Source organism: Accipiter gentilis, chromosome 10 (genome assembly GCF_929443795.1).
Source record: "Accipiter gentilis chromosome 10, bAccGen1.1, whole genome shotgun sequence".
Lineage (NCBI taxonomy): Eukaryota > Metazoa > Chordata > Aves > Accipitriformes > Accipitridae > Astur > Astur gentilis.
Window position 1 is genome coordinate 5,608,742 of NC_064889.1, and position 16,783 is coordinate 5,625,524.

A 16,783-nucleotide genomic window follows, 5' to 3' on the forward strand; every position below is an offset into this window, starting at 1 on the left:
CCCCTTGTTCTATTAAATGAAGTCAGGTAAATTAAAAAAATCTGCATGCTGCTATTCATGAATAATCTGCAGTGCATTGCTTTATGTCGTCAGTCATTTCTAAATGCTTAGTTATTGTTAAGATGTTTTGCTCATATAATCCTTTGCAGTCTGTTACCTTTCAGACTTTATGTTTTTGAGTTTGTATTATCTATGCTTTAAACTTTGTCTGGTTAATTTAAGCCAAGAAAGGTTGATTTCGTCCATGTGATAATGTTAATTTGTTGCTTTGGTGAAGTTTTTGAGGAACTTTATTATTAATATTAGGAACTAAACCTCCTTCTTTTCCTAGCCTTAAAAAAAACAACCAAACAACAACAAAAAAATCTCCTAACCTCAGAGCTTCAACAAGTATCAACAGTGACAATTCACAAGGTATTGTGATATTAGTACAGTGGCAGTATGATCGAGGTTAAGATTGATAATTCATTCTTTATACTCGCACAGTTCATGGCCTCTCTGTCAAGACTCAAAATTAGTGTCTCCATCTGGTATATTCCATGATGTTGAAACCAAAAGTCCACTGTATGAAATAAGAATGCCATCCTTAGAGTGAAGGCTTTTACCAGTTTAACCTGATTGTGGTGGAATTTGCAACAAAGAGGCAATATGTTCTTTGTTCCTCTGAGCTTTCTGTTTTCTCCTGTTTGTATTTCTAAGTGTTTGCAAGCTGTGTTTTTGTCTTCCCCTTGGATATATTGTATATTGATTGTAGTGGATCCTACTAGCACTCCTGGATAACTTTTTAATAGGTGTATTTTCTTTAGAACCATTACAGATGCACAGACTGTCTGCAGAGATTTGCTGCCTCATTTGGAGGAGACCCAAGATGAAGGCATAGAGCCAACAGGTAAGCATACAAAAGATGATCTTTGGAAATTTGAGCTCTTGTTAGCTTTTTTTTTAAATGTGATTTTTGTATCTATTCTAGCATGTTATGACTGACAATTTTTCAGGGCTGGGATAAGGAGAGATAGCCAGAAATAAAATAAACTTAAGTGAATCAGGGCAACTGAAAATTTTTCAGGTTTTTGTAAACTTGCATGAATTCAATAGTTTCTCCCACTTTTTTTCTGTATTTGAGGTGATAACTAGATAAAAGTGAAAAATAGCCTGATCCCATGGAAAAGCATACCAATTCTTGTGTTACCTTTGGCATCACAGCCTACTTACCAGCTGTCAACTATTGAGGATTTGGCATACTGTGTAACAGCTGGAGGCTGTAAAGGATTATCTATGCATTGGTCAGTTGTGTGTTGCATTGTAGCATATGCATACTACTGTAATTTTAAACCAACTGCAGTGGTAAATTAACCTAGTTGTGCTATTTTGTGGCTTAAAGGAGGTTTACTAGCAGAACTTTCTGAGGTTCTTTGGAAGATTTGCAGCCCTGAGGGAGCTCCCTGTTGCCTTGGTGAGGCTGCTACTGCCATCTGAATGTGCTCATTTAAACAGGGAATATTTGTTCTATGAGACAATTGGAGCAATGACTGCAAGTGGATTTTGAAGAAATAACAGATCTATGTAGGACTCTCACATGCAGATTTTATACATATGTATATGTATAAGCATATACCTGTATGCCTATATATTTATTTTTTAAAAGGCAATTCTTTGATACACAACAGGCTTCTTTCCAAGAATTGAACTGCTAGCCATTTGCTTCCCCCCCCCCCCCCCCCCCAATAAGCAGGAAATAAATTTGGATGGATAAAGGTGATAACTAACTTCTGTTTTCACATTTTTGGGGTATTTTATCGAACTATTTGAGACATACGTTGTATACGTAGATTATTACTGAGGCTGTGACTGTGCAGAGTACTTGCTTGTGTGCTCGTGAAGGCTCTGACCTATTTTTCTAAGAATTTATCTGGGACACTGGTTACTGCTGTCAGCTATCTGCCCTGCTTCTCTCCCAGAGGTTGCTGCTGGCTGCAGTTTAGAGTCATATGCTGGGCTGTAAACCACAATGCTCAGCAAGGAATGCACAGGCTATTCAGCCACTCCTGCAGAGGTGACCACAGCCTCTGGAAGAAAGGTGAGGTGAACAACTGAGGGTAGAAGCCATTTCAGCTGTTCCGTCATAATTTTCCTGCAAACACAAGTCACACCCTATCCATTTTAATTAAGCAATTCCTTTATTTGTGTTTAGATATGTTTCTAAGTTGATGAATCAGGAGCTTACAATTTAAGCTAGCCTTCATCTTTTATTTGACTTTGGGAATCTGTGGCACTACTCGTTATCCATTTAAATGAGAAGCAGTGTTTGACTTGGAAACGTCATACAGTTATGCAGATGCTGAGTGGTAAAGTGAGGACTGAATGTCAAAAACTTGTCCCAAAAAAATCTTTTGGGAAAAGGAAGCTCAGTGTCTAGTTGCGGTGGGTCTGCTTTATATATCAAGAGAAAAGAAGGAGATTCTGATGTTTTCTAGTTGTGCAGAACTGTCTCATTTTATAGTTGATACATTCTGCAACCTCAGGAGTAAATTTGTCTAATGAGGACTGTGGATTGTTCTGGAATTTTTTCCCCATTCTTTTCCACCAATGTATAGAAGCTTATCTCTGTGGAACCCGGCCAGATATTGGTTTTTCTAATGCATATGTAAATGCAGAGTAACCTTACCATTGGCAGCAAGCATTATATTGGCTTCAAACTAGTGTAAAGTTAAAAGAGAACTCATTCATGCTGGTTTTGTACTGATGGAATCGCAAAATAGTTTATGTTGGAAAAGACCACTGGAAGGCAACTAGTCCAGCTTTCTGCTCATAGGAGGGCTCATGGCTTTGTTCAGCTGAGTTTTGAAAATCTCCAAGGATGGAGCTTCCACAGCCTCTAGGTACCTCTTCTTAGGCTGTCACCTAAATTGTGAAATTATTTTTCTTTATCCAGCAAGAATTTTCTTTGCTGTAGCTCATGTCCATTGCAGCTTGTTCTTCTGCTGCGTGCCTCTGAGAAAAACCCGTCTTCTTTATAGCACCCCCCTTCAGTCTGTGGCAGACTGCAGTTACATTCATTCTTTATCTTCTCTACATTGAAAAAAACCTGGCTCTTTTAGGAGCTTCTCATACATGGTATACTCCAGGCCCCTGACCATCTGGGAGTCTCTCTTCTGGGCTTGCTGCAATTTGTCAGGATCTCTCTCTTGCACTGGGGCTTCCAAAGCTGCACACTGCTTCAGGTGCACCCTCGTGAGTACTGAGTAGGGGGAGATAATCACTTTCCTTGATCTGCAGGCTACGATCATGCTAATGCAGCCCAGGATGTAGTCAGCCTTTAACTCCACTGGGACGTACTACCAACTCCCATTCAACTTGTCCACCAGGAACCACAGGGTGATTTCTGCTAAGCCAGCTGACATCCAGTCTGTGCTGTTGTATGGGGTTATGGTACCCTGAGTGCAAGACTCATGTTCACCCTTGTTGAGCTTTGAGGCTTGTGTCAGCCCATTCTTCCAGTTTGCTGAGGTCCATCTGAATGGCAGCCCTGCCTTTTTGCGTGTTGGCTAATTCCCCAAGTTTGGTGTCGTCTTTGAAGCTGGTGAGGGTGTGCTCTATTGTCCCAAGACAATAATGCAGTCATTAAACAGTATCATTCTCAGGACTAACCCCTGAAGAATGTCACTTGTAATTGACTGCTGGCTAGACTTAGAAATGTTGACCACTGTTCTAGAAGACTAATTATTCTGCCAATTTTTTATCCGCCTGTTACTCCAACTCCATCCGGTCCAAATCTTCCAAGGATGCTGGGGAAGACCTTGTTAAAGGTAAAGTAAACAACATGCCATTGCTCTCCTCATTTCAGAGCCAGTCATCTCATCATGGAAGGCGGTTGGGTTGGAGTTACCAAGGCCAAATCAAGTCTGTTCATTCTGGTTGGTCTCAGTCACGATTTTATAGCTCAAAACCATTTCTAGGAGAGTTTGTTCTATAGTCTTTCCATGGACTGAGGTGAGTCTGATTGGCCTTTAGTTATTTGAATCCTCTTTCTTCCCCTTTTTGAAAACAGGTGTGACATTTGCCTTTCTTGTCATGGGGACCTTACCAGATTGCCATGCTTTTTCAAGCATGATGGAGAGAAGCCTTGCGATGACTTTGGCCTGGTCTCTCAGCGTACACTCTGAAGCACCCCACCTGGGCCCATCGACTTTTTTGTATGTGTCAAGTTTGCATAAGTGGTCCCTACTTAGATCTTCCTCTGCTGTTGTAGGTAAAACTTCTCACCTGCCACTAGGCACAGAAACCCAGAAAGCCTGATCTTGCCAGTGAAGACCAAGGTGAAGGAGGCACTGAGTAGATGAGCCCTTTTCTATGTCAGTAAGTTCCCGTGATATCCTTGGTTCTCCTTTTGGCTGCAGTGTACCTGTAAAAGCCCTTCTCATGGCTGTTCACATCACTCACCAATTTCAATTCCAGCTGAGTTTTGACTTTGCATTCTGCATGCCTGGGCAATGTTTCTCTAGTGATGTTTCCTCCTGATTGCACCCTCCATACGCTTCCATTTTGGTGCATCGTAATCAGTCTTAGAAGCGTCAGTATTGTTATGAAGCTTATTTTGTACTCGTCCTGATGTACCACTCCCTCCACGTCAGTTTGTAGAGGGATTCTTTGGAGGATGTCTTATTTCTCTGATCCACTTTGGTAGTAGCTTACTGATGTGAAGAGCAGTATATTTTATTGCAATTCATAAATGTTCCCTTTTCCTCCAATGGAAAAGGTACAGATTTCCATGAACTGAAATATTTGTGTGTGTTTTGGCTAATTTAAAAAGATTTCCACTATTTATTCAGTCTTTTCTGTTTGAGAGTTTAAAGTTACATGTTTATTGTGGGAAAAATGATAATACAGCAGGAAACTCTCCTCCTCTCCCAGCTGTGGCAAGGCAAGCATCAGGAAGCTGGTCACTGTAATTTTTTTTAAAAGAATCACTGTGTATATATTCTGGCTAATACAGTCAGGTTCACTTGAAACTCAGAAGTTCTGTACTTCTGTTTAATCTGTTCATCGGCACAAGGGGAAATTTGACACAGATGCCAAGCTGTCAGACTCCAACCTGCGTGTACTCAGCTCCAGCTTTTACTAAAAAGAAGTTAAGCTTTCAGGGCCACAGATATCTTGAAGAAAATTAAAAATAAAGGGTGAGAGGAGGAATGATGTATTTGTGTTGTCAGCAGAAAGTGATGGCATCATAACTGTGGAATCTGGGATGATGACTGTCTGTCAGAAATGCCTCCAGCAAAGAGCTGAATACCTTCTCTCCTCATTAGAGCAGAGTGATGTTTTGCAGGAACAGGCATATAATCAAGATACTGTTTTGTGAGTTAAATCTGAATCGGTTTCAAGCAGAAGTTAAATTATTGGTTTAGTTCCTGCTTCTCAGGGCACACTGTGGAGTATCACTTGGAGTTACTCAGGTCATGCAGCAGGGCCATTCCACAATCAGCCTGTCTGTTTGCTTACCTGTCTGAAAGGTGACCTGGGTTCTTTTGCATTTTTATATAGCTCTCAGAATTGTTCTTCCATAAACATCAGAATTCATTTACATTCCCAAATTCATTCTGGCAGTCACCAGGATACTTGCAGGTCAGGTAGTGAACAGAGAGGTTTCGTTCATATCTTAGCTTTAAACTGTAGGATTAGTCTATTTCTTTTTCATTTACTTGTTTTAAAACGAGTACACAGCCTCCTTCATACATCCCAGAGGTCCAGCAGTTTCAGCCAGACTGATTATTCATGCAAAAAAAATACATGGACTTGCTATTTGTTTGTCTGTTTAAAATAATTTTTGGTATCTGGGCTGGGAGAGACAACCTGTACCATGTCACAACTGTTCAGTCATACATGGTGGAAAGGAGTAACAATTGGCTGATAAAAATACAAAAATTGTAATGTGTTTCTGTTGTGTATTATTTCAGGCTTGGTGGAAAATATTTGAATAACAAATGTACTTTTATAAATCAGTATTCACATGTAAATGGTTCACAAGTCTACGATTGTACTGTAAACGATCAGTTGAAAACTTCCAAAGTGTTTTTTTAAGGAACTATTTTTTTCTCCTGTAAATTTTCTTGTTGAAGATTTACACTTTAGTGGGAAAACTGCACACCTAAAATCCAAAATATTTAGATCAGCTGTCCTTAGAGCAATTTCGAAGACAAACTGCAGTACAGTCATCCTGTTATACACTGTATTTATGAGACTACTCTGAGCCATCCCTTACTTCAGCAGCAAAGACAGTGAATCATCGAAAACTTCCTTTCATCATGTAATTTGGCCTTGGAGGAGAATGATATGGGGAAAGAAAAACACTTGAAGGGGCTCAAAGAGTGACAGTCAAGACTACCTATCTGAATAAGATCTCTGCTGGTTTATCTGACAAAATAGTCATCTTTAGGAGCAAATCTTTTCTCACCATCTCTGACCTTCAGTGAATTCATATGAAGGACATAAGCCAAGCTCACACATAAGTGAATGAAAAAGCATTTTGGGTACAAAGGATAATGCAGGTAGCAGGAGTTACTGGAAGAAAGAGGAACAAATATTCTTCTTTGCTTGCATATAGGGGACTTCCAGTGGCATTAAGTACTTTGAGCTGGAATGCCATTTTATTTTTCCTTCTGCTCCCTGTAAACCTATGGGTGTATAATGTACCAACGCTAATAGTGTATTTAAAGGATCTTTATTCTGATTTCCACTTTGGCGTTAGGTGGTACTGAGTTCATTTCCAGCCTTGACACTGCAGTTTAACTTTCAGATGCTAATGAGGCAGAGCACCTATTTTGCTTTTCCCAAAGTTTACCATCAATTCGTTCAGTATTTAGCCAGGTGTTCTTTCCCAGGCTCTTTCTGAGAAGAACAAGCCCTCTGCTTAAAATCCCTCTGCAAACTGACAGCAGAATATATTGTTCATCTTCTACTGTTTTTACAAATTCTATGGGACAGGAGAGTTAGCCATTTAGAATTATTTGGCTTATCTACATTTAGGAACTGGTTTTAGATTTAAGTTCTACCTGCAAATATATGCAAGAACAGACACTGAATGGGTGTTCAAGTTTACATTCCTTTGTGATATATATTGTATATTATTAAGGTGATTCACTGAGTCTCTGTGAAACTGATTCTGTTCTTAGTCTTTCGTATGAATCAAAGATGCCTTTTTGACACCAGAAAAAACTGCATAAGGAAAAGCAAAAGGAGACCCAGTACATTTTTGGTTTCTGTGTATAGATATTGCAGTGATTTGATTGATTTTCACTCTTCTCTGTGGAAACTATTATGTTATCTACTGTACATCTGCAGTGAAAAGTAGTAATTAAGCTACTTTTGTAATGTTATTGTAGGAATGCTGCTAATGTTTTCGGTTCCCTTGAAGAGAGATACTCTGTTCAAGAGCATTTTTTATAATACGTGAACTAGAATGTTGTATTTTAGCTCTGGTATGATTTTGTCTTCAACAGAGCAGTTACCCACCTGTGCCCAACCACACCTGCAATCCCTGCTAGCTTTGTTGGTTTAGAAGCCAGAACATCTATACAGAGTTTTTTTGTCTGGGCTTTGGTGTGTCACTGCAGAAAATAAGCATTTGGATTAATGCTAGCTTCTGTATCTGACAGGTTTTATCTCTTATCCTTTTCACACCAGGATTGGGGTTAAGTGCAGAAACACCTGCTTTGCCTTCACTACCCATAAAATATTTGTTGGGTGCCACTGTTTACACTTCCATAAAGTTTGTCCGTCTATTACCTAGAATCCTTCATAGCTACTTGTTTTCTAAACTGTCTGGATTTATGATGCCCTTCCTCCACTGACCTAAGCAAAGCTCCACACCTTTGTTTTGAAAATCATTATATTAGAACTGCGGCTGACCTGCGGAATATCCAAAAAGGACTGTCGTGGTTTAACCCCAGCCAGCAACTAAGCACCATGCAGATGCTTTGCTCACTCCCTTCCCAGCACGATGGAGGAGAGAATCAGAAAAGAGTAAAACTTGTGGGTTGAGATAAAGACAGTTTAACAGGACAGAAAGGAAGAAAATAAAACCAATAATAATAGTAGTAGTAATAAACCAGCAATAATAATAATAATAAAAGGGTTGGAACATACAAAGCAAGTGATGCACAATGCTCACCACTTGCCAACCGATGCCTAGTTAGTTCCTGAGTGGTGATCTGCCCCACGCCCTGGCCCAACTCAGCCAAAACCAGGACAGCAATTTACACATGGAAAAAATGAAGGCATGTGGAGATTAAGCAGCTTTATTTTTATTTACTGCTGTCATTGTTACTTTCTGTTTGTCAAGAGAACAAATGCAAGACTGCGAGTCAGGAACATGAATGGAACATAATATGAGTCAGGAACATTAATCCTGGATTGAAACACATAACAGCTTTGACTGCTCAGTTCACTTTTTGCACCAGGGTTTTTATCTCCTTACCTGGAAAGAGGTAGAAAGGTGAATTTCTGCCCCCGCCCCCGCCAAATGCTCTGCATATGCCAGGATATAGCATGGGGCAGTGAAATCTTCAGAAGTAGTTTCATGGAATACTGGCGGCAAACTAGACTGGTTTGGGTATTTTTCACTTTAGAAGTTGTACTTTATCAGCTGATTATGAATGAGCTTTTCTACACAGCTAAGTAATGAAACTTCTTTTGCTGCAAGAGAAAGTTGGTTTTGTTTTTTGGGGTTTTCTGGTGGTTGTTTTTTTTAACGTATGTTTGTGAGGTTACAATAGCTTGCTGTGTCTCTGGTTATCTGTGCAGTTTGCAAGCCTGACTTGAGGGAGGCTGCAAGTCTGTTCTAAAGCACTTGTGTGGATCCAGCTATGGTTGATGTGTTCCTATATTGCAAGAAATGCTCAGAGAGAGAGTTTGCAGGCCCTCTGTGAAGCAATTAGAGGAATAGCATTTGAGAGGGATGTAAAGCATGTTGTACTTTTGAACACTCCACTACTGCTTTTTTTTGGCCACTGAGGTACCAGGAAACAGTATAGATAGTAGCTGAGCTTTCTTTGCAGTTTTTGCTTTCTGGAAGTGTGGTAAAAGACAATCATGCTTATTAACTTGTATCAGAAACTTCAAAAAGTCGTATTTTCTATAACTCTTAATTCTGACAAACCTAAGCTCTTTGGTCTGAAATTTTCCACCAGCTTTCTGTAGAATATATATTTTTTTATGTTTATGCTAAAAATATTTCTTCATTTATGAAAGTAAATCTAAGGGAACAACTGTTGTTCTTAAAATGTTCTTGTACTATTTTGTTCAGAAGTATGGGAACTAATTGTTTGATAGGGGAGTTGTGAGTGGGTTTTTTGTCTTCCTTGTGAGAATTCACCTAAATTTTGCCAACTTACTAAACCCTAGATTCTCTAAGGAGTTTATTTATACTGAGCCTGCTCCTTGCTGGGTTTGCAAGAGCCAAGTAGAATCTTTCAGACAGTCATTTCTTGTGAATGCCAGGGACTGCCTCCTGTCCTTGGCACTAGTGGGGAGAGCCAGGTGACATTAGTTGGTGCTCCATGTCTGTGTGCTGTCCAGCAAGGGGAGGAAAAATACGGGGAGCAGGGGGCGGGGAAGTAGATGGTAGAAAGACAGGGTGAGGAAGGCAAGAGCAAAAGAAGGTGAAAGATGATGTGGAAATAGGGCAAGACAGATGTGACTGGAGTGGATGCACATGCTAGAACACAGGGCAGATGACCAAGGAATAAAACTGTGGGAAGTAGTGGAGAACAGGGGCAGGGTGAAGGACAATAGCTGGAGGGAAAGGAGGGAGGAAAGAGCTATGACAAGGAAAAGGAGCTTGGATGCTGAACAGGGACAGAGGTTTCGGGTCTTTTGGATCTCTGTACCCTTCCTATTCACCAGCTCAAGGAGTAGTGGGTTGTGCAGGGCTGAGCATGGGCAAATATTCTTCTGGAATTGGTGCTGTACCTGTAACACACAGAAGACCAGCATAATTCTGTATGGTGGCACTTTTATTCAAGATGCAGAATAAAGTGTAAGAAATAAAGATTTCTCTTTCTACGTGGCATATTTGATAGTTATAAAATTGAAAACCCCTTCTCTCAAAAGGTCGAAGTGCCAGAGTTGTGCTTAGTCCTGCAGTCTTTTTTCAATCCTCTTGTCTTTTGGTACACAGTCACATTGTATTTTTCAATGATAGAATACCTTTATGATAAATGCTTTACTTTCCAGAGTCTCTGTGGACTTCCTCTGCTGATGGCAGAGTCAGACTGAGAATAGATAACTCATGTCCGCAGACTCCCATAACAGTTCATCAGATGTTCAAAGAGAGCCTAGAAAAATACGGATCCCTTAATGCTTTGGCCAGCAAAAAGAATGGAAAATGGGAGAAGATAACTTTTTCAGAGTATTATTGCCTCTCCAGGAAAGCGGCCAAGAGCTTCTTGAAGGTAGGTACAGGAAACAAAACCAATTTGGCTTTCTCCCTTTGTCTTCTTCAAAACAAAACAAAACAAAACACACCACCCCAAAACCACAATATAAGAGGCTTTTTCCATTAATTGAAGATCAGCAGTCATATTCTTTATTGAAATAATAATGATGAAAATTGGTTTTGGTCAAAGACACTACGGTGAAGGGAGATCGACTGTGAGTGGAGAGCTGCTATATTACTGTCTCACTGGGGCATGGGTACAAAGCTCACCATAAGGCCTTAAGATTAAAGAAAGAAAAACAGGTGAAAGCAGCACTGTCATGAATTTGGCGAGATAAAGACAAAATTTTAAAACATTATAAACATAGGGATTAGTACTCATTATGCTCTTGTTCATATTGAAAAGTTCTGTTTTTCGGGCCTTTCTGGACAGCAGAGCTCAGCCAGACAGGAGAAGGTAGTGGAAAGTTTAGATCATGTTAATTACTGATAAATACTGGTTTTGCTATGGTTGTCAACACAGAGAAGTTCTGGACATGTCTTGTCAATACCAAAATAATAAATAAATCAAAACTTTCCATGGTTTATATTTGTGTGTATGTTTTCATGCCATATGTTTCTCTCCAGTGTGCCTATATTATATAAACTTACGCTTATTATTTTTAAGCTTGGTCTTGAACGATTCCACAGTGTGGCAATCCTTGGATTTAATTCTCCAGAATGGTTCATCTCAGCTGTTGGAGCTGTTTTTGCTGGGTAAGATTTTTTTGTTTGATTTTCTGGGGGATTTGGGGATTTCTGTTTTGCTAGGTCTGGAAATGTAGCTGTCATGGTTAACCCCAGCCAGCAACTAAGCGCCATGAAGATGCTCGCTCACTCCCTGCCCCCCCCCCCAGTAGGATGGGGGAGAGAATTGGAAAAAAGTGTAACTCATGGGTTGAGATAAAGACAGTTTAATAGGACAGAAAGGAAGAAAATAATAATAATAATAGGAACGTACAAAACAAGTCATGCATGATGCAGTTGCTCACCACTTGCCAAACGATGACCAGTTAGTTCCCAAGCAGCGATCTGCCCATCCTGACCAACTTCCCCCAGTTTATGTACTTGGCATGACGTCACACGGTATGGAATATCCCTTTGGCCAGTTTGGGTCAGCTGTCCTGGCTGTGTCCCCAGGACAGCTTGTGCCCCTCCAGCCTTCTTGCTGGCTGGGGATAAGAAGCTGAAAAATCCTTGACTTAGTCTAAACACTACTTAGCAACAACTGAAAACATGAGTCTGTTATCAACATTATTCTCATACTAAATTCAAAACATAACACTATAGCAGCTACTAGGAAGAAAATTAACTATATCCCAGCCGAAACCAGGACAGCAGCAAATTGGTACTTGGTGTCATATCTTGGAAGTTGTGCTGCAACCGATTAGTGTGTTCAGCGACCTACTGGAGTCTCATAGCTTTCAGTATATCCAAAATAGTCCAGACACTCATAAATTGATCCTGTTTGCTATGGGCTTAACTGTGACAGTCACACAGAAGCTATTGTACAGTATCTTAGCACTGGAAAATGTGCGAAACAGATGAGACTCCCAGTTTTACATTAATGATACTTGTCTACAGCAAGATATGTTCAAGTAGATGAAGTGACAGATAAATACTAACTAGCCTGATTCCTTCTCTCCTGATACCTGTTCATACAAATGGATCTTACCTCTTAAGCTCTTTCTGTGCCAGTGAAATTCAAATTGGTATCTGTGTGCAGCTTGAACAGAAACAGGACATAAGTGGTTTTGTTTACCACTTCCTGAGCTAACTCTTGTGTAGCCTCAAGTGGCTTAAAATGCTGAATCCTAGCCTACAGCGTCTTCTACTGAATAGAGTCCAGAGATTAGTTTTTGCAATGTGCATATATCTGAGATATTAATGTATATCTGAATACTTGAAACAAACATGACAGCTGTGCTGCTGTTTACTTCCACATCTTCATATTCTTTCAGCTTCCATCTGATCTTTGATTATTATTCTCTTGTTTGATACTAAGTACATGTGTATGTGTGTGTATGTGTATAAATATATGTTCTTTTTTATATATATACGTATAAACATTTTTATTTTTTTTTATACAGAGGAATTGTCACAGGAATATATACAACCAATTCTCCAGAGGCCTGCCACTACATTGCTCATGACAGCAAAACCAATATCATGGTTGTGGAAAATCGGAAACAACTGGACAAGATAATGCAGGTACAAGGTGGCTGAATGGTTACTTAAAAGCCATAATTTTCCCATTTCTCAATGTTGTTATGGGTCCCAGATACCATATTCACTATCTCTGTTGTGAAACCTTTCATGGGAGTGTTCTTATTCGAAAATCTGGTATCTGGTGTTTGAGCTCTTGTGTAGCTTGCAGCTCTGTTTACTCTATAGTGTCTGTGGCTTGTATCTAAGCAGTTCTGATTTTCTCCAGCAGAGAGCTCACTGGCTGATTCACTGCAAACTTACCTGGAAAAAAACCCCACATTTTGATCCCATGTTTATAATGAGACCACTTGATTCTGTTTGGAAAAGCACAGACCACTTGAATGGAAGAGATTAGGATGATGCAAGTTTGTAAAGGCCAGCCATTTAAATATTAAGGATGTTAGTGTTCAGAATTTCCTCTTTACAAAATGTAATCTTTTCCTGCTTGTAAAATTAACCATTAAGGCTGTTGAGTTTACTGTGCTTAGATAGCATGATGGTTGATGTGACATAGACTTTAGTGAGAAAAGAGGATGCTCTTTAAGTGAACGGTCACGATTTTGACAAAAGTCTTTGGCAGCTTTGAGTGGGTTTCTGCAACGGTGCCAGACTGAAAGACCAACTTGACAGAAAGATCCCTATTGCATGACTTGCAGGGGGACCACAGGGCAGCTCCCTGGGAAGGGCTTCTCTGTCAGTAAGATGTTGAGGGAGGTTTGTGGCTCGAGATGAGTCGTCAAACTTGCACCAAATTGCACTGTTTGCTGAAGCAGAGGGGTCCTCCACAATGGAGTTTTCTGCCAAAAACATGTACCTGCCAGAGAGAAAACATCCATGGATTTTTTTCAAATGTATTTCATATAAGTTATACATTAATTACTTTGTATTTTGTAGTTGTGTTTTATATGTGATTTGGAGGAAGAGAGATTTTTACAAGTATTCTGGAAAAACATACTATCAGACAAGCCTTCTTACAGTGTCATTGACTAAATACAAGGGTATACTGTCATGAAGGTGGAGAGAAGAATATAAATTGAAGAATTCGAGGGATTTGATTCATACACATTTCTATCTAGAAAAAGAAAAGACAGCTCTGGCCAGCACTGCTTTATCCAGCTGAGGGTTTTTTTGAAACTTTTTTTTTTTGTGGAAGAACCCAAGACTGAAATAATAATGTTTCAATTGTTAACCTTCTAATAATATATATGTACCATCGAGCCACTGCTTTTATATTAGCGCAGATTGATCAAGTCAGTTCAAAAAGTTATTAAGTCAAAGGCATCTATGAGGCACTGGGTCCCACAAATTCCAGTGAAATGAATGTTCTCTGCAGGCCATGCAAAGCAGAGAAAGAGCTACCTCAGGCAGCAGCCATTGCTGTATGCCTGTAAGCCTGCAGCTTTATATTTTTATTTATCCTTAAAATGTGCATTTTTTCTTTTTTTCTTTAAGAAGGTACAACATTCTTTTAGCACTTAAACAACAGTTTTTGTTGAGGGACTTCCTCTATCTCTATTGGTAACCACAGTAGCTAGGGCCAGCTTCTGGCTTGACCTAGACTGACTCTTCCTTGATGTGCCTTTTGGTGCATTATGAGAAAGGATGCTGAGGAGCCATTTCTGGTGTTGGGTTGTTTTTTAAATCTTTTGACTGAAAACAGATTTTCTAGAGCAGACTGTGTAGTGTCTCCTTTTTTCCCTCCTCCTTCTTCCCCTTCCCCCCTCCTTGTTAACCTAGTTTGTTGTGAGTTTAAGGGAGAATATTTGAGGATGGACGGAAATAGGAGGTTTCTTGTGACTGTCAAGACATTACAGTTTTGGCGGTATTTTAGTGGAAAAAAGTCCATACAAGATATGAATAATAAATAATAAATTTGTTTTAAAAAATCCAACAGATCTGGAATCGCTTGCCACGCTTGAAAGCTGTTGTGCTATATAAGGACTCCATTCCAGAGAGACATCCAAATTTATATATGGTATGTGAATGCTAGAACAGAGTTATAATTCATGGGCTATTATTTATTTTATGAATTTCTACTATGTTTAATGTGTGGCATGTCTACCCTTTAGAATGCATTGCTGTGTTCCAGCAAATGCATTCAAAAGCTTCATCAGCTTTTTCTGTTTAATTTACCTGTAACTTCACGTTTGATACTTGACATTTAAAATTAGAGCTACCTTGCCTAACTGTCCGTCTTGTGTCTTCCTAGCTTTCTACTTGACTGGATTAACAAAACACATATAGACTTCAGGTGGAAATGTGTACTCTCAAATGTTTAAAAATAAAAGTTGTCCATAGGTGCTAGTGAAAACTGAATTGTGGTTAGTTACACTGGGTCCAAGAACATGAAAACGCTTGTGCTTTTACAGATGGTAGTTGCAGTTTGTTGGCACGAAAAATTTCTGGCGATAGGCAACAAGTGAAGAGAAATAACTACAGACTGCACAGAGGAGAGCACGTTTTCTTAATATATGTAGAATCTTCCTATCACACGGTAAAAATAAAGCAGAAAAAAGCACAAAGCCAGGATCAGAAATTTCTGAGTGGTAGAAGTCCAGCCTTTAATTTAAGAAATACGAGGACTTGAAGCAGAACAGATTTTTGTAAATATGTTATTCTAATATATTTTGAAATTATAATTGAAAATAGTTAAGTAATAAGAATACAAGACCCAGTATTTTAAGTGAACTGCGGATTATCAGATTTTAGGCTGAAAGACTTCAGCTGGGGAAAGAAAAAGATATTAATGAAGAGTGACCAGTGTAGAAATATTTTATAATATTTGCAGTTTTGGTAATCTGAGGGGTTACTAGGCATACAAGAAAAAAGTTTTCTGCACTTGTTTTAATCATATCTTCTTTTGCTATGTTGAATAGCATATAACTTAATAATAAACACTTGCTGTTACAATACTGTGTGTACTGGTATAGAGCATGCCTTGCATTTCAGTACAATAAAAAAGTTGATACAAAGATGATCTTGCTATTTATATTTCTTAGTAAAAAGAATAAGCAGTTAGTAAAATTAGTAAAAAGAATAGCAATTAATTCTGGAACAACATTCAGTTGCTGAAACCTGAACGTCTGAGAATCGATCTATTTGCAAACACCCCTGTTCAGGTGTCATGTTGGACACATTTTCTCAATGGAGAAAGGTAGCTGTGAGAGTGTCTAAGAGTTGCCATAGTTCATGTTGTCTAAAGGAAAAATCAGAGATCAAATTACAAAAGGCAGAAATTATTATTATGTTAGATGTAAAGCAAACCACCCAAACCACATGGCATTTGATAAAAGGGATTTGTGTTGCAAGTTCATGGCTAACATGTAATGAGCAATTGCTGCAGTAAGGGCAGAGCCCCAGTTCACTGATCAGTGCGTGTTTCCAGAAGGCAAGTGCAAGGTCAGTAGTGTGTGTAACTGTACCTTTCACACTGTGGAATGAGAACGCTGTCAGTAGCAGGTACTGTTCAGTAAACAAAGCCTAGGCAACAGATTCACGGTGATTAAACGATTCTAGTATGAGAAGACAGTAAGGTCAGGAAAACAGGAACAACTGCTAAGTCACATAGAAACAATTACAGCCTTGACACCTCCAGACTTTCCAGGAGCTAGTGAAATTGATGCAGCCACATTATGTGGGAAGGGATAGAATGTGAAAAAGCCTCTACTTGCTACAGAGCTGTGCATTGTACTGCCTCTCTCTTCAAAGATGTGGTTTGTTGGAAGAAAGTATAAAAATGATGAAGAATCCTTAGGGACAGCCTTGCCACCCAAGAAAAGGAAGTCTAAGTGCCACAGAGGCTAACTATTGTAACCTTCCTTAGTAGCACACTGGCAATGGCAGAGGTCTGAAGGAAACAATGAACTCCCCCTCAAGCACAGACTCTCGTTTTTTATCTCTACTGTCCTTCGCATCATCCCCTTTACTGCTATGCGGTCCTAGATATATCTCCAAGAAATCATTGAAGAATGGAGGTGCTACATCTTGATTTGAATAACACAGTTCTGTAGCATGGTATGAATCATCTGATTCCAATGGGAAACTGACAGTTTGGTTATTGACTTTCGTAAAAAAATTTGTTATACCCTAGTTTTCTGTTAGCAT

The 16,783-nt window shown here is 39.3% G+C and overlaps 1 protein-coding gene and 1 long non-coding RNA gene across 11 annotated transcripts in view; one reads left to right on the forward strand and one right to left on the reverse strand.

The window, feature by feature from the left end:
- Nucleotides 1-16,783, forward strand: part of ACSBG1 (acyl-CoA synthetase bubblegum family member 1) — a 59,072-nt gene that overhangs the window by 29,762 nt on the left and 12,527 nt on the right. For 9 of the 10 annotated variants that reach the window (XM_049813243.1, XM_049813241.1, XM_049813242.1 and 6 more), the window contains 5 exons: nt 807-889; nt 10,231-10,448; nt 11,100-11,188; nt 12,562-12,682; nt 14,574-14,654. In XM_049813243.1, coding sequence (XP_049669200.1) covers nt 10,317-10,448; nt 11,100-11,188; nt 12,562-12,682; nt 14,574-14,654 — 423 coding nt within the window. In that variant the 5' untranslated portion in view covers nt 807-889; nt 10,231-10,316. The remainder of the gene's footprint in view (nt 1-806; nt 890-10,230; nt 10,449-11,099; nt 11,189-12,561; nt 12,683-14,573; nt 14,655-16,783) is intronic. The other variant, XM_049813239.1, reaches the window with a different exon arrangement.
- LOC126044060 (uncharacterized) lies at nt 8,330-12,198 on the reverse strand. The gene is made up of 3 exons (XR_007507559.1): nt 12,147-12,198; nt 11,433-11,657; nt 8,330-9,966 (listed from the first exon to the last, which is right to left on the reverse strand). It is a non-coding gene; the product is annotated as an uncharacterized LOC126044060 (long non-coding RNA).